General features: G+C 48.6%; 1 protein-coding gene across 1 annotated transcript; it reads left to right on the top strand.

Annotated features, from left to right (window-relative positions):
* The first annotated feature begins 1,146 nt into the window (after positions 1–1,146).
* Positions 1,147–25,899, top strand: HRK (harakiri, BCL2 interacting protein). Its single transcript, XM_027566700.1, has 2 exons — positions 1,147–1,624; positions 21,054–25,899. The coding sequence occupies exon 1, from the start codon at positions 1,293–1,295 to the stop codon at positions 1,566–1,568; it is 276 nt and encodes a 91-aa protein (XP_027422501.1). The 5' UTR covers positions 1,147–1,292; the 3' UTR covers positions 1,569–1,624; positions 21,054–25,899.

Below are 25,899 nucleotides of genomic sequence, written 5' to 3'. Positions count from 1 at the left end.
TTTTTCAAGTGACCAAAGGACTTGTCAGGCCTTAGCAAGACTCTGCTCCTGGGGAGAAGACGATCGAGCTGCCTCATCAGGACCTAGAAGGCCGGCTTGGAGCCCTCTCCAGGCTCCCCCAGTTTTCTGAATCCCCAGTGGATTCAAGGTAGGTCAGGGTCTCATTCTCCCCCAAAGAAACCACCGAGGGCCCTCTCGCCCATCTGTACCCTCACCAGCAGACACAGATCCAGATTTTCCAGTCTGGAGGGGCACAGGGGCAACTCTAGGACTGGAAAAAAAGAAGCTGAAGTCTGCGGCGCCACCGCCCCATCCCCAATCCCTTAGAGTCTCTATTGCGCATTAAATGGAGATCACTGCTACAGACTAACCCGGGCAGGAAAGTAATACTGACAAAAGAAACATACGAAAATAAGTTTCCTCCTGGAAAACCCCTAGTGAGGGTCCTTCTCCGGTGGAGACGCGGTGCGCTGCAAACTGCCAAGGCTAAAGGCCAATCCCAGCCCTCCCTCTGGCCTACATCAAGGTTTCCAGCGGCGCTGGGGGCGCTTTAGGGTCCCGCGGCGTATCTCTGATGGGGGTTGGGCGGGGGGGGGGGGGGGGTGCGGTGTGCGGGTGTGTTTGTATCCGCAGCCTGCAGGTGCGGAGTCAGACCCCAAAGTAGGCAAGCTGGGTTGAATCTGGCCCTCTCAGGAGATTCTGAACCGACCCACCTCTCCCATTCAAAACAACAGCTTGGGAACATTTTTTTTTTCTTTCTTTTTTTAACGCAGCCGAATTCGACATCACTTCATCCAAAACGGCAAACAAGCCTGTTCCCATCGCCAAATCGGAATCGGAGCTTAATTCGGGAAAAAGAGAAGCAGAAAACCTCCCCCGGCGCTCCATGCTTCCTTGAGGGTCTCCTGCGACCCCTCCAGCCCGAGACCCCAGCGGTGTTTTCAGGCGTCCCAGAGCCCCGCGCTCCTCCTCTCCCAACCCGCGCGTCCCCTCGCGGCCGGCGCCGTTAGGGTTAAAAGTTACCTCTCGGTTTCTTCTGCCTGCAGCCCCCCCCCCCCCACCCTCGGGGCCGGATGATGTAACCCCCTCCCCGCGCCCTCCCCGCCCCCCTCCACCATGTGACACTTTAATTAATAATAGCGCCGTCAGCACAACAAACGCACAACACAAGGAGAAACTTGGTGTCCAGGGGAGGCCCCCGGCGACTGGAGCGCGGCGGAGGCAGGCGCGGAGGCCGGAGGCAGAGGAGGCGAGGGGCGGCCGGACGCGGGGAGGGAGCAAGGCGAGCGGTCATGTGCCCGTGCCCCCTGCACCGCGGCCGCGGCCCCCCGGCCGTGTGCGCCTGCAGCGCCGGCCGCCTGGGTCTGCGCTCGTCCGCCGCGCAGCTCACGGCAGCCCGGCTCAAGGCGCTCGGCGACGAGCTGCACCAGCGCACCATGTGGCGGCGCCGCGCGCGGAGCCGGAGGGCGCCGGCGCCCGGCGCGCTCCCTACCTACTGGCCCTGGCTGTGCGCGGCCGCGCAGGTGGCAGCGCTGGCGGCCTGGCTGCTCGGCAGGCGGAACTTGTAGGAACGCGGGGCTTCTTGGTGGGGCCGGAGCCGAGACCCAGCCGGAGCGAGCAACAGGTACGCGAGCTAGCGCCAGGGCGCGGCGGCTGGGGACTGGAGACGTGAGGCTGACTTGGGAGCCGGAGAGCCGCAAGTTTGCGGCTTCCCATCTTCTCTGCTCCCTTCTCTCGCAGGGATCTTCTTCCCCTTCTTAGACAGTCCCCATCTCTCCTTCCATGTACCAGGTCCACCGTTTCTGCCCCTTGTCTCCAACTCCTCTTAAGCGCATCCTGCCACTCCCTCCATCGAGGGGCTTTGGGAGGACTTCAGCCTCCCTAAGTCCCACCAACCCTTCAAGCAAACACACAGTGCCAAGTAAAAAAGTGTGCTTGCTCAGAGAACAGAGTTACAAGCCACGCCAAAGAATTATCATCTATCGCGGTTTCAAGACGAGTCCTCAGTCCTCTTCCTGCGGCCTGCCATTCCTACGAGCCACCGTCTCCATCACCTCCGCCCCAAACCCTGTTCTCCTTCAGTGTCCCTTCTCCAGTTTCTGTAGCCCTTCCTCCGGTGCCCGGAGCGCATGTCGCGACTTCCTCCCCCTCCAGGTTTCAGGCCGGCTCCCTCTTTCTCCCTAAAACTTTGCACTTTTCCTCCGCTCTGCCAACTTCTCTCCTTCTCCATTGAGGTGTCCCATTCAAGGAGTTCGGCCTCCTCTTCACCAAACGGAGGGAGTTGAGATGAAGGCGATGTCCCCAAATGAGCGGGAATCTGAGGCTCTTAGGGAAACTCCAGGGGAAGGCCTTAATGAAAGAGCATTCATTGAGCTTTTTCTGGGTGCTAGGCCTTGTAGTTGGAGGGAATGTTTGAGAGCCTGCAGTATGCTAGGCACAGGATGGTGATGGGGGTGCGTAGTAAGTAGTGAGCGCCTAGCATGGTTGGTACCAGTGGAAGAAAGGTACTGGGCATCTACTGTGCGCTAAGTCCTTGGGTTGGGGAATTGCTGAGCACCAGCTGTGTGCCTGGCACTGTGCTAGGCACTTAAGGGGAGACAGCAGGTCAGGACTGTCTTTTCAGGTTCTGGAATGGAGAGGAGAGCTGCAGAGAATGGGGGTGGAGAGAATCAGGCTGAGCCCACCACAGGTGGATCTAGGGCCGGAAAGTGAGAAAGCCAGCCCCGAAGTCACGGCCCGCAGACGCCAAACGCTCGGGTCGCGGCCGAGCCCCGCGGTGCGCCAACACCCTGGGAAGCTGGCGCGGCGCCTGCAGGGAGAGGCGGCAGCCGGAGCGTGGGGGGTGGCAACGCCCGGGGAGCTGCGGGGGTGCGCGGGGTGTGAGCCGGGAGCGCGGGTGACAGATGTCGCGTGGGCCGGCGCAGCCCCGGCGCTGGCGAAGAGAGGTGCGCGCTTCGGGGCGCCCTCTGCACGGCTCCCGGAGGTCCCATTCGCTTCTCCCTCTCGCGAAAGAGAGACAGGGAGCTACCCTCGGCTGCAGGGGGCCGGGCGGGGGCTGCAGGATCCTGGGGGCAGGAAAAAAATTTTGGATGGGGCAAGGGGTGGCGGGGGGGGGGGGGCGGCAGGAAAAGGAGCCAAGAAAGAGACGCGAAGCCCAAAGTGTGTAATTTAGGGAAAGGCGGAAAGAAGGTGGGAGAGGAGGCAGAGACCAAAAAAAAAAAAAAAAAAAAACGGCGGCGAGACGAGGAAAGTCGAAGAAGCTGGAGAAAAAGAGAGACTTCCTGGAGAACAAGACAGTGGGAACATGGATGAGAAAGATGGGAAGCGAGAGGAACCCAGTGGAAATGGGGAGGAAGGTTAGGACATCGTTTCCTCCAGTCTTGGGGTCCAGGCGAGGTTCGAGAAGCGCTCCCGTCTCAGGATTGGACGGTGCGGGATGCTGGGCGTCCCACCCCCGGGACGGAGGGCGCTCAGCCAGAGCCCGACTGTGTGTTCGCTTCGGGGCCGGGGGATGCTCCCGGGGTCCTCAGGAGAAGGCTGCCGCCGGGGAGGTGGCCCGAGACCTCCGCGAGGGCGCGCGGGGCGGACGGAGCGCGCCGCTCTGCGCTCGGGCGAGCGGGAGGACCCATGCCACCCGGAAGGGGGACGGGGAGGAGTTTCGCTGGGGTGGTGTCGGCTAAGCATCGTCTCCGCGGAGTTTATTTCCCCCTCCTCACTCTATTTCTGCCGCAGAGTCTCGTGCTGCGTCCCGACTCCAGGCCACCTCCTCAGCACATCCCTGGGTTCTCCTCCCGCCTGTGTGTCCCTGCCGGGTGTCCTCAGCAGTCACACCCTTCTAGGGTCCTTCCTCCTTGTGTGCCCCGACCCTAGGATGCCCACAACCCTCTCAGATCGCCTATAGAATGGTAGAGTGTATACCACTACCATCCCAGGGTTCGCTGGGCTGGGTCTTCCAGGCTTGGCTCCCATACCAAGGACTTGGCTTCTCTCCCTGCTATCCGCCACTCGGGCCTTTCTTGTGCTTTTGGCTTAACTGGGGGAAACCCATATTTGGTTAACCTCTGGTAAATTAGGAAGTGAAAGGAAATCCCCTGGGGAAAGTCAGGTTTGTTTTTTTTTTAGTTCTGTGTGTGGTCCTCTCCACATTTCCTACCCTGGAGGAGAAATGGAAATGCTCACAGGGTACCTTAGGGGTTTCAGGGAGGCCTGAATCCTCCATCCACAGCAGACCATTCTCTTAGGCGTTAAAGGCAAGCTTAGCTATACATAGGACAGCGGTTTCAACAAAGTGGTCTGGAGCTTCTACTGTGAGCCACCAATACTTTTCTCAGAAGTCATCATTAAACAAAGAGCCAACCTCCCCTCCAAGACTCAGTTTTCCCATATGTAATGTGGGGACAGTAACAGTACTTAAATGCATAGGTGTTGTCAAGAGGGTAAAATGAGGTCATATACAGAAAGCTCCAAAACAGCTCCTTGTGCATCAAGAAGGGATTGTGCATTTAATACCTGTGTTTGACTATGATTGTGCATTTAATGCCTTTTTTTCTGAAAGTAGACAACATTTTGCCATTGTCCTTGCTGGTGGTTCCACACTGTTTCTACTTGCCATTTTGGGGAATCAGGGCCACACGGGCCCAGATAGTATATTGGTGAAGAGCATGGGTTTAGGGATCAGATGAAAACTGGATTTAAGTCCCAGCCCAAGAACTTTCTGGCAGTGTGACCTTGGGTAAGAACCATAACCTCTCTGAGCCTTTATCTGTAAACCTCAGCTATATCTCTGTCAGGATTGCTGGGAGGTCAATAAGAGGTCATCCATTTCAAATGCCCAGTGCAGTGCCTGACACTTAGTTCAATCCTTAGAGGATGCTGCTGCTGCTGCTGCTGCTGCTGCTACTGCTGCTAAGTCACTTTAGTCGTGTCCGACTCTGTACGACCCCATAGACGGCAGCCCACCAGGCTCCCCCGTCCCTGGAATTCTCCAGGCAAGAACACTGGAGTGGGTTGCCATTTCCTTCTCCAATGCCTGAAAGTGAAAAGTGAAAGTGAAGTCGCTCAGTCGTGTCCGACTCTTCACAACCCCATGGGCTGCAGCCTACCAGGCTCCTCCGCCCATGGGATTTTCCAGGCAAGAATATTGGAGTGGGGTGCCATTGCCTTCTCTGTTAGAGGATGCTATGAAATGTTTAATGCCATTCTTATTGTTTCAGAGGGGAAACCGAGGCAGAGAAAATCCACCTGAGTTGTCCTGAAGGATCAGGGGCAAAGTCAGAACTCACATTGGAGGGTCTGTCTTTAGGGACCTTCACCTGGCCGCCCCTCAGATGACTTGAGGGGTGCAAGGGAGGAGAAGATAGTGAGCAGCAAGCAAAGGGGGTGGTGAGCCTCAAATTCCTGCACTAGAGAGATTCCCTTTCTGAGAGAGCCTCGGGGGAGTGGGGGGTGGGGGAGGCTCCCTGGAGGCTGGGGAGGCCCGGAGGAGAATGGGTGTGTTTTAACCAGTCACTGCTCCAAAGATACAGGAGAGGGAACAAAAGATGCTTTATGGTAAGCGCTGGCTGGCGGAGGCGTGCTAGGGAGAAGTGTGTGCCCTGGGAGGGGGAGGGGAGGGGAAGAGAAGGAGGAGGATTCTGGCAGGGGGAGGGGGCTAGGGGTGGGCAGAATCTTGCCTTAGGACTAAGGAGAAGTGGAAAAAGGGGGACTCTTGCACGCCCAAGAGGCGACGTGGTCAGCGGCAAGGAAGATAATGGGCCAGCAGGAGCCGGCTTTAATGAATTAATGACGGTCTGGCTTGCCCGCCAGACATGCTAACTGGTTCTTGGCAGGTACTTTGGGGATTAAGTGGTTAAACCTGGAGGCACATCCCTCAGGCTTCCCTCCCAGGCTGCACCCCTGCCAGAATGACTTTTAGAGCTTGAAAGCCTCGGCGGGGGAGAGGGAAAGGAGGGAACAGAAGGGAGGGAGACAGCTGTTGGGGAGGACCACCCCCACCCCCTAGGAAGGGGCCAGATGTGCAGGACTGTGGCAGCCCTCCTGCCACATGGTCCCTGTCTGGAGTCACTCGCTTGCCTGCCGAGAGGCCAGGGCACAAGTGACTGAGCTGTGGATGTAAACACAGCCACACCCGGGGTTAATTAAATACACCTCCAGATGTGGGCTGGGTGGATTTGGCAACCGCAACTCTGGTTGTTGAAACGTCAGCTTTTGAGACCTATGCTGGTTCTCAAAAGGGAGGACACAGAATAGTGAGGGCTTCGGTTTCCCTTCTGGTCATCACTCTGTGTGGTAGGATTTCACCGGAGCAACGAGTGAACAGCCCCACACTGTCCCCAGCTCATGGCAACTTGCTTGTGGCATAGTAGATACAAAATAACTATGATGAACACGGTATATGAGTCATTCAGAAACTGTCAGATGAGTATTACTGTTTCCCAAATTCAGCTTCTTCCACTTATTCACCTAGTAATTCTTGAGTTCCTGCTGTGTGCAGGGCATGATGGACACAGAACGACCAAGACATTAGAAGCCCCTGCCTCTCATGGAGCCTACATTTTAGGGGGAAAGTACAGATGATAAATCACTAAAGATTGTTCCGGTTACAACTGCTGTGTAACCAATGACTCCAAAACTTAGTGGCTTAAAATGACTATTTGAGGGCCTTCCCAGGTGGTCCAGTGCTTACGAATTTGCCTTACAATGCCTGGGATGCAGGTTCAATCCCTGGTCTGGGAAGATCCCACATGCCAGAGCAAATAAACCTGAGCGCCACAACTAGAGAGCCCGTGTGCCGCAATGAAAGAGCCCACACAACGCAATTAAGACCCGGTGTCCTGCAACTATGTCCCGACACAGCCAAATAAATCTTTAAATAAATATTCTAAACTATTATATACTTAAATTGATATTTACATATTATATATTTAAATAAACGTTAAAAAAAACCCCACAACTATTTGATTAGGCTCAAACATTCTAAGGGTTAAAAATCCAAACAAGGCATAGCAGGGGTGACTCGTCTCTGTTCCAGGCTGACTGGGGGACTGGAGTCATGGGAGTGGGATCTTCATTTATATAAAGGTATGGCTGTTGAAGCTGGGTATCGGCTGGGACTGCCAATCAGAGCATTTATACTCAGTCTCCTCTTGTGGCCTGGGCTTCCCCACAGCATAGCAGCCTCATGGTAGATGGAATCTGACCCCGTGTCTTAGAACTCCAAAGGCAGACGTCTCAGAGGGCCAAATGGAAGCTGCTTTGTCTTTTTTGACCCAGCTTCAGAAATCACTTTGGTCGAAGGACTTCCCTGGTGGTCCAATGGTTAACACTCCTCACTCCCAGGCCAGGGAGCCTGGATTCGATCCCTGGTCAGGCAACTAGATCCCGCACGCCTCAACTAAGACCCTACGCAGCCAAATAAATGTTTTAAAAAGAAAGAAAGAAATCACTTTGATCAAAAGCAAGTCACAAGTCAGTCTAGATTTAGAGGAGAGTGGAATTAGATCCCACCCCATGAATGGCAAGGTTCTAGAATAGCAAATAGGAGAGAAGATATTGTGGCCATCTTTGGATTATGCAGTATAAACACAGAATTTTAGAAAGTGCTGTGGGCTCTGAAGGTAACGCACAGAGATAATGTACAGGCAGGCCTCAGAGATACTGTGGTTTGGTTCCAGACCACTGCAATAAGGCAAGTCGTGCATTTTTTTGGTTTCCCTGAGCATGTAAGAGTTACATTTACATTATACTGTAGTCTATTAAGTGTGCACTAGGGTTATATCTTTAAAAACAATGTACACACCTCAATTAAAAAATACTTTATTGCTAAAAAATGCTGCTGACCATCATTTGAGCCTTCTATAAGTTGTAATCTTTTTGAAATAACCACATCAAAGATCACGGATCAAAGATCCCTGTGACAAATACAATAATGATGAAAGAGTTTGAAATATTGCAAGAATTACCCAAATGTGACACAGAGACATGAAGTGAGCAAATACTATTGGAAAACTTGCATCAATAGACTTGCTCAACGTGGGGATGCCACAAACCTTCCATTTGTAAAAAACAAAATCAACTGTGAATTCTCTGACGTATGCCTGTCATAGAGGGAGCGTAGTGCTTTCCTACCTGCAATGGATGGTGACGGCCACTCGAGGAGAAACCAAGAGACCAGTGACTTGAGTGATGAGGAGCCAGCCGTGTGGTGTCTGGAAGAAAGGTGTTCTGGGGAGGTGACATTCTGCACTGTATGTTTGAGGAAGAGAAAAACGAGCAGTGGGCGAAGACCGCATGAACTAGGGGGAGAGGAAGTCAGGTGGCAGACAGGCTAGATCAGGCCATGGTAGAGAGGGTGAGTTCTGCTGTAAAGGGAGTCATAAGTGCTGACAGCACAGGAAGAGGTGCTTTATAAGCAGAGGATTAGATGTGAGGCAAGAAAGAGAACTGGGCTTCCCTGTTTGCCCAGTGGTAAAGAATCTGCCTTCCAATGTAGGAGAGTCGGGTTTGATCCCTGTGTCAGGCTGATCCCCTGGAGAAGGAAATGGCAACACACTCCAGTATTCTTGCCTGGGAAATCCTATGGCCAGAGGAGCCTGGCGGGCTACAGTACGTGGGATTGCAAAGAGTCGGACACAACTGAGCAACTGAGCCCACACCAGACATCAATAGTGTGTATATGTCAATCCCAATCGTCCCATTCATCCCAGTCTGCCCTTTCCCCTTGGATATCTATACATTTGTTCTCTACATCTGTGTTTCTATTTCTGCCTTGTAAATAAGATGGTCTATGCTGATTTTCTCAGACTCCTCATTTATGCATTGATATATGGTTTGTTTTTCTCTTTCTGACTGACTTCATGCTATATGACAGTCTCTAGGTCCATCCATGTCTCTACCAATGACCCAATTTCTTTCCTTTTTATGGTTGAGTAATATTCCCTTGTGTGTGTGTGTGTATATATATAAGTACGTATACACATATACATATACATGTATGCATATGTATACATACATGTTTATGTGTATGTATCAGTTCAGTGCAGTTCAGTCGCTCAGTCGTGTCTGACTCTGCAACCCCATGAATCGCAGCATGCCAGGCCTCCCTGTCCATCACCAACTCCCGGATTTTACTCAAACTCATGTCCATCGAGTCAGTGATGCCATCCAGGCATCTCATCCTCTGTTGTCCCCTTCTCCTCCTGCCCCCAATCCCTCCCAGGATCAGGGTCTTTTCCAATGAGTCAACTCTTCGCATGAGGTGGCCAAAGTATTGGAGTTTCAGCTTTAGCATCAGTCCTTCCAATGAACACTCAGGACTGACCTTTAGCATGGACTGGTTGGATCTCCTTGCAGTCCAAGGGACTCTCAAGAGTCTTCTCCAACACCACAGTTCAAAAGCATCAATTCTTCGACACTCAGCTTTCTTCACAGTCCAACTCTCACATCCATACATGACCACTGGAAAAACCATAGCCTTGACTAGATGGACCTTTGTTGGCAAAGTAATGTCTCTGCTTTTTATTATGCTATCTAGGTTGGTCATAACTTTCCTTCCAAGGAGTAAGCACCTTTTAATTTCACAGCTGCACAGGGTGATAATATTTTTGGGGAGCCCCAAAAAATAAAGTCAGCCACTGTTTCCACTGTTTCCCCATCTATTTCCCATGAAGTGATGGGACCAGATGCCATGATCTTAGTTTTCTGAATGTTGAGCTTTAAGCCAACTTTTTCACTCTCCACTTTAACTTTCATCAAGAGGCTTTTTAGTTCCTCCTCACTTTCTGCCGTAAGAGTGGTGTCATCTGTATATCTGAGGTTATTGATATTTCTCCTGGCAGTCTTGATTCCAGCTTGTGCTTCTTCCAGCCCAGCGTTTCTAATGATGTACTCTGCATAGAAGTTAAATAAGCAGGGTGACAACATACAGCCTTGACGTACTCCTTTTCCTATCTGGAACCAGTCTGTTGTTCCATGCCCAGTTCACATGTATATATACATGTATGTATACATATACATGTGTGTATACATATACATGTGTGTGTGTGTGTGTGTGTGTGTGTAGAAACCACATCTTCTTTATCCATTCCTCTGTTGATAACTATTTAGGTTGTTTAAGGTCTGAGAGATTCTGGTCCCTGTACCGGCTCTCTGATGACCAACCCTCAGTGCCCTTAGACGGTTGTGGATACAGGTTGGATTTCCGTCACCTAAGAACTTTCACCATTCAATTCCGTATTGTCTTCCCTCCCTCCTTCCTGCCCTAAACTGGTGCCCCTGCTATTGGGTGGGGATCTCTGTTTTGGGCCAGGTCAGTGAGATGTGACCTTCCAGTAGCACTGTACACCAGGAAACGAGAAGGCTCCTTTACCTGCCCTGTGGAGAGAAAATTGACTACTCCACAGACTATCACCATCTCTAAACTTTTGCTCCACACGCCACGGACTTGGGCAAGATGGAATTAAATAGCTTTGGGAAACTTTATGTAATAAAGTTTATTACCTTTTTAGGAAAAAAATAGCTTTTTTTCTTGATTATGAAAAATATTACAAGCTCATTGTCAAATACTTGGGAAATACTGAATAAAGGAACATTTTAGTCGATTGTTTTTATCTCGCTACCCATTGTTAACATTTTGATAGATTTCTTTCCATTTAAAAAATAAATGCACTGAGGGGACTTCCCTGGCCATCCAATGATCAAGATCCCATGCTTTCACTGCAAGGGGCATGCGTTCGATCCCTGGTTTGGGAACTAAGATCCCACATGTTACATGGCGTGGCTGAAAAAAAAAATGCACTGAGAAGTAGTTTAACAAATGGAATCCCTGTAAATACATTTTCTGTAATCTGACTTTGTCATTATATCATGGACATTTCTCCATGTTTTATGGTATTTTCCGTGACACACTTCTTAGAGGTTACTTAGGATTTCTCTGTTTGGCTCTTCCATCATCTGCCTTCTCACTCGGCTATCACTGGAGGTTTGGATCGTTTCCAGTTGCCATACAGAACGTCCTTGGGTGTCACTCTTCAGGGACATCACAGAGATTTTCTTAAGGCCCACAGGTGGAACTTTGGTATCAGAAGTGTACGTAAACATTCTTTTATTATAAAGGATGTCTAAGGAGTATAAAATCTTGTGGGTTCTAGATAAATTCTGCCATTTGTTCCCATTTCTCATTTATGTCACCGGCCACGATCCGTAACGTGGTTATCGCTTGACTCTGGAGCTGGCTGTTGCCATCCTCAGCTAAATCTGTGTTGTGTTTTTATGGAATATTCTCCATAGAGCACACCTCTAGCTGCTGTTGGAGTGCGTAAGTGTGATGACTGCTGGCGTGCCCCTCCCAACTTCAGGAAAAGGCTGCAAGTCATAGCAGTGTCACCAAGTTTGAAGGACTTCTCTGCCTGCCGGGCTGTACTTGTCATTATGGCACCACGTTCATCTGATATTCTTCGATTTGGCACAGGGTACTTAATAAATACTGCAGGATGCTAACATAATGATGGCAGGGAATCTTAGACAAAGTGATTTTGGAGGGGTCTTCTGAGGATGGGAATTTGCCAGGGGCCATGAGATAGATTTAAGAAAAGGTACCATTTTCATGGGTTTCCAAGGTGGTGCTAGTGATAAAGAACCCCCCTGCCAGTGCAGGAGACATAAGAGACAGGGGTTCAATCCCTGGGTTGGGAAGATCCCCTGGAAGAAGGCATGGCAACTCACTCCAGTATTCTCACCTGGAGAATCCCCACGGACAGAGGAGCTTGGCAGGCTACAGTCCATTGGGTTGCAGAGTTGGACACAACTAAAGCGATTTAGCAATCAGCACGCACCATTTTCAAAGACAGCCCAGATTGAAAATGTTTTAGCCTGTTAGCGCATTGTGGAACCTCACTCTTGATTCAGAAAATTGAACTGCTAGTAACTGTTTATCTAACTCACCCATATTTTTTGCCGATGTAGGACAGCTTGGTGGAAAGTGACGTGAACTTTCAAGTCAGTCTGACTCTCAGGTCAGGTCCTAATCTGCCATTTCCCACTTGTGTGACCGTAGGCAGGCCTCTCTACCTTCTGAGCAGTATAAGACGTGTCACTGATGTTCAGAAAATGGTATAAAGTGGTAAATGATAGTGCAGGATATGTGTTCTTGTTTGGTGTAAATTTCAGTCCATGGGCTCATATTCAATGTATGGTGGGAGCTCTTAAGGGAATTCTCTGAGCCTTCTGCACAAAGGAATTGCCAATCCTGCCTCCTCAACCCTGTGGATCACCAACAGCCTTCTTAAGTCACTGTACCAGGGCAGGGGGAACCTCCAGACCACCACTCCCCAACTGTCCTAGGGGACAGGACTCCCCTACTGTCCTGGGGGACACTAGCCCTGGGGTCCCCAGGGGACCCCAATTCATCACTTATCCCCAGCACCTGGCATGGTGACTGGTACAGAGTAAGCATTCACTAACTACTGAATGAATGGATGGATGAGTAAATGAATGAATGAGTTGGGGAGAGGCCTAGTAAATTTGGGACCCCCCCCAGAAACGAGACATACAATTGGCTGATTCATGCTCCTTTATTCATCTCCCCCACTTCGAGAGAAATCATAGCTCTGATCTGGGTCTCAAAAGATCTAGGACCCCAAGAGATCACTGTTCCAGAAGCATAGCCAGAGCTAGAGAGGACTTTGGAAACCACCAAACCCAACTCCTCACCTTATAGATGATGAAGCTGAGGCTCAGAGAGCTTCTGAGGGTTAAAAGGATGTGGGCTTACATGCCAGCTGTCCTTGTCTAAGAATACCTTCATGTCTAGGCAGAGATCAAAACCTGGTGGTCTCCTGGCTGAAACTGGCCTTCTGTTGAGTTTTATTTGACTTGCATGCTTTCTCCCCAACACTTACAAACCAGGCACTTCCATATAGAAGCCCACATTTTCCGTTTTTCTTGAAAAAATGGAAAGATCTGACAATACCAAGTCCCATGTGGCAGTGAAAGGCTGCAGATGAGCATCAGAAACCTCTTTAGATGGGACACAAACTGTCCAATGACTGTGGCCCCTCCTGCACTGGATCTGATGCGTTTAAATTGACAACCCCTGATTTTGGAGACCACCCCACCAGAGGTCCCTTGATGCATAGACACACCCACACATGCGTCCCATTTCAAATAAATGAGATCATTCTGGTCCTGCTGTTTGTAATCTGCTTTTTCCCTAATAAAAAAAATAGGTTGCTGAGATGTTCCCATGTCAACAGAGGTTTTCATCATCTCTTTTTATGGCTGCCTGGTGTTCAGTTGCTTGGATGGACCACGATTTCCTTATTTGGTCATTTCCCCAGGGATATTTACACTGTTGTCATTTTCTGATAGTTCATAAATGAGGTTTAGTGAACATTCTTGTTTGAACAACTTTGCAAAAAAAAAAGTGAAGTTCCTAGAGGTGAAGTTGTTGAGTGAAAAAATGAGTGTGTGATAACGTGATGCACGTGGTGAGATTGCTGTAAGAAGGATCTGCACATTTGATCTGGCGTCAGTTCTGTGCTGTGCTACTCCCTGCCTCCCCAGCTTCTCAGTGCTTACCCTTCTGGACATCGAGTGAACTTGGCATTCAAGGCCCACCTGCCAGAACTTCATAGTGGGTGGAGCTTTGAGCTCTTTGGGCTCTCTCCACAGACTTTATGTGATCACTAACTGTTCACTGGACTTCCCTGGTGGTCCAGTGCTTAAGAATCTGCGTGCCAGTGCAGGAGACACAGCTTCAAATCCCTGGTCCAGGGAGATTCCATATGCCTCGGGGCAACTAACCCCGTGCACTGCAACTCCTAAGCCTGTGCTCTAGAGGCTGTGCTCTGCAATAAGAGAAGCTGCCACAATGAGAAGCCCGTGCACCACAACAAAGAATAGCCCCCGCTCACCACAACTGGAGAAAATCCCGCACGGCAACGGAGACCCAGCACAGGCAAAAAATAAATACAGCAATTAATTAAGAAACACTGTTCAAGGATAGAATTGATAACTATTCACAGATAACAGGGGCAGCAGACAGATAGGCAGAGAGAAGCAAACACTTCTTCCAGGAGCTGCCAAATAAATGGCCGCTTCCTTTCTCGTACACCCTAAACCTAGCCTTCTGCTCTGTTAGTCCCCTCAACCACCGTCTCCTCAGAGCCCAGTGTTCCTAACTGGCCAGCATGAGTGACACAGGTGGAGATTTAAATGATAACATGGACCAGAGCATCTTCCCTCTAGGAGGATTCCACTTGAAGAACTTTGTACCCATGGTTCTTAGACATTAGGACCTACTACTGGAACCATTTGAACCCCATGGTCACAATCAACTTGTTGAAACCAGAGATGAAAGAGTGGGTAATAAGGACTACTGTAAAGCACAGGGAACTCTACTCAATACTCTGTAATGACTCATATGGGTATAGGATCTAAAAAAGAGTGTATAACTGATTAAAAAGCAGAGCATCACAGCAAAACATCACTTTGCTGACAAAGGTCCATATAGTCAAAGCTATGGAGAATCCCATGGACAGAGGAGCCTGGCAGGCCACAGTTCACGGGATCACAAGAGTCGGACATGATTTAGTGACTAAACCACCACCACCATGGTTTTTCCAGGAGTCATGTATGGATGTGAGAGTTGGACCATAAAGAAGGCTGAGTGCTGAAGAATTGATGCTTTTGAACTGTGGTTCTAGAGAAGACTCTTGAGAGTCCCTTGGACTGCAAGGGGATCAAACCAGTCCATCCTAAAGGAAATCAACCCTGAATATTCATTGGAAGGACTGATGCTGAAGCTGAAGCTCCAATACTTAAGCCACCTGAGGCGAAGAGCCGATTCACTGGAAAAGACCCTGACGCTGGAAAAGATTGAGAACAGGAGGAGAAGAGGGCAACAGAGGATGAGATGGTTGGAGAGCATCACCAGCTCAGTGGACATGAGATTGAACAAGCTCCAGGAGATAGTGAAAGACAGGGAAGCCTGGCGTGCTGCGGTCCATGGGGATCACAGAGAGACACGACTTAACGACTGGAAAACAACAATAATAACTGATTCATTTTGCTGTACAGCAGAAACTAACACGACATTGCAAATCAACTATACTCCAGTAAAAATCAATTTTAAAGATTAAACAAAAAATCCCCAAAGATGGAAAAGTTGGGAAGTTACTACCATTATTCATGTGCTCAGTTAGCCACTGTCGCTCGACAGGTTGAATTGAGCACCTACTGTGTGCCGGGCATGCTGCTGGGCCCTGAGGAAACATGATCAAGGGAGAGACTTGGTGTGTACATGCACAGAAGGTGTCCTGGGTGGCTCGGGGGTGGAGGTGAAGGCGGCTTTCTTTTTATTTCTATATCCTTCTCTGCTATTTGGAACTTCGGCTGGATGGCATCAGTGACTCAATGGACATGAGTTTGAGTGAACTCCGGGAGTTGGTGATAGACAGGGAGGCCTGGCGTGCTGCGATTCATGGGGTCGCAAAGAGTTGGATACGACTGAGCAACTGAACTGAACTGAACTGAACTTACCACATATGCAAACAGCAAGAACAAAAAAGTTTTTTTTTTTTTAATTTAAAACTGGGACCCCTTAGGAGGGAACCCAAGAGTCCTAACTCTTCTCTGATGTAGGGAAAAGGGAGTGAGACTTCTGTCCCATCTAAAGCTGCAGCGGGATTCACAGCTCCCCACCTGCCATATCTCAGCCCAGGCAGGTGGGGTCTCCAGGCTTCCTGTCCCCACCTCCACCCCAACCCCGCACCTCCACTCTGTGGGTGCAAAGTGGAAACAGGGACATTGAAAAACAGAAGTTTCATGAATCTCCCCAGTTGTGAGCTTTGGTTGTGAGTCAGCATTTGAGAAAATGCTTTATGAGCCAAGTTTGAGGAAGAAAATCCCAGGGGCAGGACAACTGGGCTCATAGCGGGCGGTGGACTATGTTTTTAAACTAATTTTAAATTGTATAATGACTCCTTGCTCCTTGCAAAAAAAAAAAAACGGGAAGTAAATAATATGGAAGAATATGGAAGTACAGTATATAGAGAACTGTAGTGTTCTTTTACTCGGCCCCTAAAGCTACGCCCCTGGTGTAACTTTCAGTCTGGATGTATATATAACCACAGTAACAATCATAATAACAAATGGGTCGGTGCTTTCAGTCCTAACATCAACACAATGAGATTCAACATACTGCCCCACTCCTTTTCCATATAAGGAAACTGAGGCCCAGAGAGGTTACTAACTGGCCCAAAGTCACACAGCTTTTAAATGTCTGAATCAGGATTCCAACTCAGGTATTAAGCTCCAGAGTCTGCGCTCTTAACCATTAAACTCTTTTGCCTTTCTGCAATACTTTTTATATGGATATATAGATAGGTATAAATGTCTGTGTATACACATACACAAATACACATATTTGTTAAAAGAAAAAAAAAGACCTGGGCTATTTGCTCTTTTCAGTTAAAAATCATAGCCAACTTTCTATCTCAATACATTAAAAAAAATTTTATTTTGTATTGGGGTATGGCCAATTAACAATGCTGTGACAGTTTCAAGTGAACAGTGAAAGGACTCAGCCATACATGTATCAATGAGAGGACTCAGCCATACATATACATGTATCCATTCTCCCCCAAATCCCCTCTCATCCAGGCTGCCACATAACATTGAGCAGAGTTCCCTATGCTATACAGTACATTCTTGTTATCCATTGTGATCCATTTTAAATATAGCACTGTGTACATATCCATCCCAAACTCAACAATTCCTTCTCCCCATCCTTCCTCCATCTCCTGGCAACCACAAGTTCGTTCTCTAAGTCTGTGAGTCTGTTTCTGTTTTGTAAGTGAGTTCATTTGTATCGTTTCTTTTTACATTCCACAAATAAGGGATGTCATATGATATTTCTCCTCCTCTGTCTATCTAATTTAGATTTACCTCTTTCTAACTTCCATGAGGCTTGTTAGTCCAGCCTCCTGTCAGTAAACACATAGGGGACTTCCCTGATGGTCCAGTGGTTAAGAATCCACCTGTCGATGCAGGGGACACCAGTTTGATCCCTGGACTGGGAACTAAGATCCCACATTCCTTGGCACAATTAAGCCTGTGCACTGCAATAAGAGAAGCCACCTCAATGAGAAGCCCACTTGCCACAATTAGAGAAAGCTTGTGTGCAGCAGTGAAGACCCAGCATAGCCAAAAATAATAAATAAATAAAAATAAACACATGGGTTGTTTCCAAATTCCAGATTTGTAATAAATTGCGAATTTGTTACAAATAACGCTAGAGGGGACATCCTTAGGTACACTCATGTGACTACTTCTGTGGGCTAGTGTAGGGTGTCCAATTTAAAATCCCCTAGAAGTGTACGCACAGAAGCGAAGTGCCCACCCACTGATTGTGGGACGTGGTGATGTGATGATGTGCCCGCTGGTTTTTTCATGCAGTGCAGAGAGGTGCTTCTGATGTTTGTCCTTCACTGTGGATACCAGCCTGCAATCAGGATGCCAACTGGTACAGGAATTTGTCCATTTAGCAGCCCTGGGAGAGCCTTAGACTCATTATTGGCTCAATGATTTATAGGTAGGAAAAGTGAAAATCAGTTGCTGGTTCTAGTTTTGCAAGAAAACAATACCGTTTCTTGCCTGATGCCACCTTTTTTTCCCTTCATCATCTCTACTCAAGTATCAACACAGTCTCGGTTGTCACAACTCTCTGATGCAGTTCCCTGCTCATCAGGGTCTCCTGTTTGAGCCATACCTGTCACTGTCCTTGAGCCTTGCTCAGCCTCTTCCCCACCTAAACCATTTTCCATTCTTCCAAATATAGGGAAAAAAACTTCCCATGTATTTTCAAGACCCAGATGAAATCCTGCTTCCTCTCTGAAACTTTCCTGGTGATATAACCGCATCCCGATTTCTAGGCTCTACACACACCTGCAGACAATGGTCTTTGGCAGTCCTGACCTCTGGTATTTCATGTCTTCCCCAGTAAGACTGGAGGCCAATTGAGGGCAGAAACTGAGCTTTTTCTAGAGCAGGGAACAATGCGTATTAGTACAAAGTCACACTTGATAGCACACAGTAGGTGCATTCTCTCTTTACTTTCTTTTAAAAAAAAATACTTATTTTTTTATTTGGCTGTGCCAGGTCTTAGTTGCAGCATGTGGGATTTAGTTCCCTGATGGGGGTTTGAACCCAGGCCCCCTGCATTGAGCGTGTGGAGTCCTAGCTGCTGGGCCACCAAGGAAGTCCCCCCATCCTTCTTTTTTTGTACTGGTATTTAAGGCAGCATAATTGCCTTAGGCTAATACTGCAGGGTTCCACTGACGTTGGCTCTATAGATGAGTATGACTAGGCACCAACAAAGTAAGATTTTTAGGAGTTACAGAAGCTGGTTTCTGTGAACTAAATCAAGCGTGTTTCACAGTTGTGTTGACAGTGACTCTGAATCTGTATTCCATGAACACACACAGCGGCTAAATAGAACACCTTCTGCGCTTGTGCCCTGATGAGACAGGAGGAGAATGGGGTTGGGGTGGTGGTTGGCGGGCTGCAGGGATCTTCTCCTTCTACCTGAGCCGGTCAAAAGCAAAAGGTTTGAAGTTGCTGGTTCAGATCCTTGTGACCCTCTGATACGGATGCATTGGGTTGGCCAAAGAGTTCATGGACAAACCCGAACCGACTTTTTGGTCATTCGAATAGCTTGTGGGGTCCACATGATTGTGACTCCCCTCTTTCATACAGTTCTATGTATTGACCAGGGTCCAAGTAAGGGCAGAGAGCACCCCCAAACTGAGTTATCAGAGGAGAGTTTAGTAAAGGTTCGATGGCAACATGTGGGCAGGGTTTAGGAAATCTGTGGGGGTGTCTGCAGTCCCGTCTCCACCACCACGCCCCCCACCCCTTCCTGGCAGGCTGGCCTAAAGGTGAGGACAGGAACCTGGAGCTATGGCAAGAGCTTCCTGGCAGGCGCTCTGGCCGATCTGTGGCCCTGTTTGTGGCCCCATGACTGCCTTCTGAGAACTAGACCCTGCAGGAGGCCACAGGCCCAAGAGAGCCTGTTGGTGCAGTTCAGACAGGTCAAAATCCGGGACTGCTGCCTACCTGAAGGTCATCAAGTGATCTTTCTCCTACCCCATGTGGTTTGTAACAGGCACAAGGCAGTTTCCCTACCACCTGCTGTAGAGGAACGTGTGAATTGTTTTTGTCTCCTCTGCTAACTCTCCAGCCTCATCTCTCCCAGGGCCCCGTGGCCCAGTCTTCACTTGAGCCTCATCAAGCTCCCCGACCTTGTCATGCTACGTCATTCCTCTGGGTCCTGTTTCTTCTCCATTCCTCCTCCTCCTCCTTCCCTTCAGCCCCCTCCCCCTTCCTCTACTCCCTCTCCCCCTCCTTATAGCCTTTTAAAGTGCACAAGTTGGGACTTTCCTGGTGGTCCAGTGGCTAAGACTCCACACTCCCAATGCAGAGGGCCCCAAATTCAATCCCTGGTCAGGGAACTAGATCCTGCATGCTGCAACTAAGATCTGGCACAGCTAAATAAATATATAAATGAATAAATATTAAAAATAAACTAGCAGTCTGGTGGCTCAGATGATAACCTGGTTATCTGGTGGCTCTGGTTGGAAAGATCCCCTGGAGAAGGGAATGGCAACCCACTCCAGTATTCTTGCCTGCAGAATCCCATGGACAGAGGAGTCTGGCAGGCTACAGTCTATGGGGTTGCAAAGAGTCAGACATGACAGCAACTAACACAGACACACAGCGATCTTTTAAAAAATAAAGTGCACATATCAGTGGTGTTTATTATATTTCCAGAGTTGTAAGGCCATCCCCCAGTCAAATTTAGAGCCTTTTTATTTCCCCAGCAGAAGCCCTGGACCCATTAGCATTTACCCCCGCAACTGTTTACATTTCCTGCCAGCCCTGGGTGACCATGAATCTGCTTTTTGTTTCTATAGATTTTCTTATTCTAGACATTTCCTATACATGGACTCATACAATATTTGTCCCTCTCGTGTCTGGCTTCTTTCATTAGCATCATGTCTTTCACAGTTGATCTGTACTGTAGCATGTATCAGTGTTTCTTTCCTCTTTATGGCCAAATAATATTCCACTGTATGGAAATACCCCACTTTATTTATGCATTCATCAGGTGATGGGCCTTTGCATTGTGTCCACTTTGGGGCCATTAATAGATAATGTTGCCCTGGACATTTGTGTACAAGTTTTTCTGTGGATGTATAGCTTCCACCCTCTTGGGTTTGTACTATTTTTTCAGCCCTGCCCAGAATACCTTAACTTGGCTAATTCACTGGTATCCCTCAGTACTCAGCAGGGGTCTGTTTGCTCTTTCTCTGAGGGCTTTTCTCAGACTCGTCCTCCTCCCTCACAAGCTACCTCTCCTCTGGTCCCTCATAGCCCATGCTCATCCAGGTTGCAGGCTCTTCCCATGACCCAGTCATGACTGATTTCATCCCATCTTCCCTTTGTTGGCCTCTGAGCCCCTGAAGGGTAAGAACTGTATCGCTGGATGTTTAACACCTTAGGTTGTGCTTGGCATGTTCATCAGTGAACAAATGGACGGATGGGTGGGTGGGTGGATGGATGAAAGCAGAGACTGTCCTACAAGTCTGCCTTGAAGATGGATCTATGAAATGAAGAGATGAAGGTCCTGTTTCCTGACATGGAGGAGCAAAAAAGTAGTGTCTTTACATTCTCTTTTTTAATCACAGAAGATGCCTATGTAAAATCCATCTAGGTTTGAAAGCAGAGCCAGGTGTGTGTGTGTGTGTGTGTGCACTCATAAATGCATGTTTAGAGAAGGCTGCTATGTGGACAGGGCTTTGTGGGGAGGGGCAGCACCAAGACCACCTTTGGGGGAACCTTTCCTCCCAAATCAGAGCTTTGGTATCTAGCAGCTCTCACCCATCCCCCTCCCTGACACACAGGGCTGGCTGTGCAGCAGTCCAAGGCGCTGACATCATCCCCAGCGGCTGTCTGCACATGCCTACTGACTGAAATACAAGTCTTTATTTCTGCAGGTTGGTGAAAACCCTGTGTCCTGGAGAAAGCTGGTTCCTGTTTTCCCAAGGGGGAGCCCAGAGCTTGAAAGGCCACAGTTGGCACTTCGAGAAGGAAGTGGAGAATAAACACAGCGCCTGGAGCAATAGTAGCAACGAGGAACGGGACTGGGGAAGCCCTCTGGATGTCCAGCTGCAGACACAAGACACCCCAACACTATTTACATACAGCTCTCTATATATAAAAAAAGAAAATATGAATATTACTACTCAGTGCATGCCTTGTCGAGGACGTGGTCCCCTCCCTTTTCTGCACCTTCCGATGTGAACTCTGATGCTCTTTCATGTCTGGGGGCACTGGAAGACAGATGCTTACTGTGTACCTAGAAAATTTGCAAAGACTGGTGGGAGTTAGCCTCAGAGGCGACCAACTGCCTGGGAAGGGATGCTGGTGGAGGAAGAGGTGAAATGGCAAAAGGCAAAATAGAAAAAAAAAGTTAGGAGGACCAGGGGCCGATGTCGTAGGGGCAGAGCCCGGGGACACCTCCATTTCTGTCTTCACAAATCCTAGCCTCTCTCTGTCTGCCTAGATAGATGGCTAGTCCCACTGTCACATCAAGACAAAAGGCATTTCTTTTCCCCGACCAATCTGGTGTCTCTGGTGCTTCACTTAAATCTTGCTGGTGCTAAGCGTGTTCTTGCTGGTGCTGCCATGGTGTTCTGTTGCCAGACCCGCAAGGCCAGGGAACGAGAGAGATGTCTATTTTGCTGTTTCGGATTCTATTTTAAAAGGGATCAGTCACAAAAGTGCCACTTGAGAGTCTTTTCTCTTTCTTTGCGTGGGGATGAATATCCAGAGGTGTTTTGGAGCAAACCTTGGGGTCTGGGAGGGAGGAGGTGGACGCTGATGGCACCGAGTGGCTTGCTGGTCACGAGGCAGAAAGCTGACCTCACATGCGGCTTTTTTGCTGTCTCTTCCACCCCCACAAAAAGTATCCTGGGAGTTCAGTCCACAGCCTCCCCCACACCCCAAGGGGATTTCAGGGCTTAGGTTTTATGGATTAAAGAGCCAAGAAACAGCTAAGTTCTGGTCAAGGGTGATTTATAAGCCAGGGACGTTGGGGGAGGGAGCGGGGTCATTTAAATGAAATGCACCAGCATCTCACTGACTGAAGGTCTGATGTGTTTTGTTTTTTTTTTCTCCAGGATAAGCTACTATTTTCAGAAGTTTCTAGAAGGGCTAAAAAAAAAAAAAAGAAAAAAGATGTGTGCTGGACTGAGACTTGGCTGCAAAGACTCTTCAGGGAGCAATGATTATTTTTTGCTTTCATTAAAAAAAAAATCCAACAACAACAGGTATTATTCCTCTGTGCAGGGTACACCCTACGGTTTTTAAAGCTGAGGTGGTGAGGCACCAGACTGTAGGTCCAGACAGTCATTCTACAAGGCTGGGTTTGCAAATCACCACCCAGTACCTGTGGACAGTGGGTGTCCTGGTCTGTTCTGCAGACACCCTTCCAAGAAGCCAGCAGAGGGATCATCTGTTTTAAGGGCTGAAACAACAGTTCTTTCTCATGGGCTTTGCTGAAAATTACCAGGTCCTTTAGAATGCAGGAGCTTTCAGTGCTGCTGCAAGCTGGGAGCTGTCTCTTTCTTTGAAAAATAAGTAAGTCCATGCCTTATGTTTTTCTAAATAGCCCTTTAAAGAAACGTGCAACCCAGAACTGCTGAAGGTGAGAGCAGCTTCCCCTCTCCTCCCCGACAGCTTGGAACTCAGCAGAGCCAAAAGGAAAGCTTGTTTATAGACGATTTGTTTCCCTCATGGCTGGAGCCCTTCCTGCAGTTATGTTTACAGGGGATGGGTGTGTAGGCACAGTTGTCAGAGAGCGGCAGGTGACATCCCCACCAAGCCGTGAACTCAGAGAAGACAAATTCACTAGAATGAAATGAAATACAGCCTCTGCTTTGTCAGTCACTTTCCTAGGCAGATGCTAGACTTTCCAGCTGACCCCATTTTCTGGGGAGGGGGTTTTCATCACCATAGTTGTTCTTGATCACAGCTCTCTGCTGCTTTAAGGCTGCACCTTCAAGACCACAGTGGGGATGTGCTGACCACCTGGACACAGATTAAAGGTCAGAGAATCCCCTTTTTCGACCCTGACTAGCTTATGACATTTCCACTGGAGGATACACACTCCAAGTGCTGGGGTTTGGGGCAATTTTCATTTCAATGAAGTCACACTGCTGAGAGAACTGGGCACCCAGGACCCTCCTGATGGAGCTTTACAGCCAAGTCCCTTGTACATATTCTCTTGTATTATTAGAAACTGTGTATTTATCTAACCCTGGCTTTTTCTTGCACATCATTAATTTGAGTGCATTTCTCCACTGCCCCGATTTTTGACAAGGGGTTGTTTTTAATGCTTGTTTTTATATGAGATTTGACTTCTTGATGGACATTTGTATTAGGAAATTGAAGCATGATATATATGTATATATTGTCTCCACCGTCTCTCCTGTTGCATTACTTGGATTGCATGAGATAGTGGGGTGGTGTTTTTTTTTTTTTAAATATTTCCACAGCATGCAAAGTGCTGGCACCATCCCTCCCTCTCCCCCTTCCCCACCCCCTTGCTTTTCTCTGGCTGCCAAGGAGTCATTGATTTTGATTAGCTGCACTGCAGAGCGTCTGTGAAGAGAGAGAGAGGGAGGGAGGCTTTGAAATAAATTTTAAAAAAGACCTCATATCAGGTTTCAGCAGACAGCAGTGAGAGAGAGAGTGTGTGTGTGTGTGTCTGTGTGTGTGTGTGTCTGTGTGTGTGTCCGTGCAAAGCAGAGGGAGGCCTCTGAGATCATCGTTTAGGTAGCTTGCTGCATAATGAGGTGAGGAGCAAACAGAAGGGCCTCCTTCTTTCTGGTTGCTCTCAGAAGGCAGGGATCAAGGAGCCACAGGGATTGAATCCTCTTGGGACTTCCACATTCCAGATTAGATCCATTCCCTTCTGGAAGCTTCTCTCCCTTACCCCAACTCCCACGAGCAGAGACGATCTCTTCTCCCTTTTTAAAATTTGGGGTTCCCTTTCCTATTCCCTTGGACATAGACACAGCTTGAGTAATAGAGTTCTTTGGGGAGCCCTGTGCCTCCCTGGCTGCTGTCCATGGTTCTAGATGGTGTATTTCCTAGAACCCAGTTCCCATTTTGTTCCTCTTTCACTGGGATCCTGGAGACTTTCCCCCCACTTCTTCCAGTGGTCTCATTTTAAAGTTCTTTTCTAGTTTGGGGAGGGGGAAAGGGTGATTTAAACAGTACTGTCACAGAACAATGGACCTGTGACTTTGGTTTCACAATTCATGGATCTGATTTCATGCACGCCTACCTTTATTTTCATGTTCCTGACAGTGACAAAATATCACTTCCCCTCTTGCTTGGGAAATTAAGAAAGTCCTCTTTGATGCTATACAGATGTCTTTTGGGGACACTGGCTTGCCACTCTGGAACTGTTGTGTGTCCACCTGGTATTAGAGGCTGCAGTGATCAGAATACAGGTTTTGTTTTTCTATGTTGATACCATTTCCTTTTCTGAATGTCCCCTTAAGTCCACCTGGGCCCATCACAGGGTCAGAAGCTGGTTTAGGGGATGAAGGAGGCAGGCTAGACACTTTAGCCTAGTCCCATGGGAACTGATGGAGTAAGCTGATGTCAAAAGTGTCATTTTAAAGTGTAAACTGAAAGTTTACTTTTTTAAAGTTTAACTAATTCATTCAACACCTATTTATTGAGCACCTACAACGTGCCAGGTTGTAGAATGTCCTCTGGGAAGAGATTTATGTATTGATAATGGAGGGGTAGACCCGCTTAGAACCAGACGATACTCAATGTCTCTTTCCAGTCTGGTTCATGGTTTTTAACAGATTTGTCAGGTCATCGCTGTGACCCCAAGCCTTGCTGGCAGATTGTTCTACAGAATTTATATTTACTAAGAGCTACACTCTCATGAAGGCGATTCAAAAGCCGATGACCTCAACTCATTCCCAGCACGAAAAGGCTGGTTCTTGCTGCTTCACACAGCAAAGAAGCTGTGCTAAGTGCTTTCTGCGTTTACCCCTTAGCTATTCCTCACGCCCACGTTGGAAGACAGTGCTGGTATTATTCCCAGTTGAGGAAGCTGAGGCTCAGAGAGGCTATGCAACTTAGCTAAAGTTGCATGCGAAGAGTGAAGTGACTGAGCCAAGGTCTGGACTCAGGCTTCTGTGACCCCGCCCCCCTCTGCTGCCCCGGTCCCACTTCCCTCCAAGCCCGTGAGCTAACCGTCCTGCTCCACTGAGCTCCTTCCACAGCATCGCTAGTTCAAAGGCAAGCACATGCCTGGGGCCCAGCAAGCAGCAGGGGAGCCCCGCTTAGGTTGCATTTGGGGGCACTCCAGGACAGGCTGGATGGCTTAGCTGGGGATTTTGTATCTGTTCCTGGCCCTCTGTGTTCCTGGTTTCTGTAAGGTCCTGGGACAAGAATCTCATTTGCAAACCAGGTCTGTTTGACTTACTTCCTAGGACACGGGAAGTTTTTCTCCCCTCCTTGTGTCCTCCCCAACTCAAACCCCCAATCTCCTCCCCTCAAGGTCTTTTGCACTATAAGCGCCCAGGAACCCCGTGTGTGGTGGGGACAGCTGTGGGGCTGCTTGGATCCTCAGTGAGGCCTCTGACTCCGCTGGAGGGGCAATAAGCTTGGGGACATTCCGTTCTGGGTTCTACCCTTGCTGGTTCGTTGTGCTCTTTTGTAAGAGGAATTTCGTACCTTGGAGACGCTTTGTACATATTTGTAATGACTTTATTAAAAAACAAACAAACTAGTTGTGTGCTTCCAGCCAAA

Source organism: Bos indicus x Bos taurus, chromosome 17, assembly GCF_003369695.1.
Source record: "Bos indicus x Bos taurus breed Angus x Brahman F1 hybrid chromosome 17, Bos_hybrid_MaternalHap_v2.0, whole genome shotgun sequence".
NCBI classification, from domain to species: domain Eukaryota; kingdom Metazoa; phylum Chordata; class Mammalia; order Artiodactyla; family Bovidae; genus Bos; species Bos indicus x Bos taurus.
Note: the sequence above shows the minus strand (reverse complement) of the source record. Positions and strands in the feature narration are given on the sequence as shown.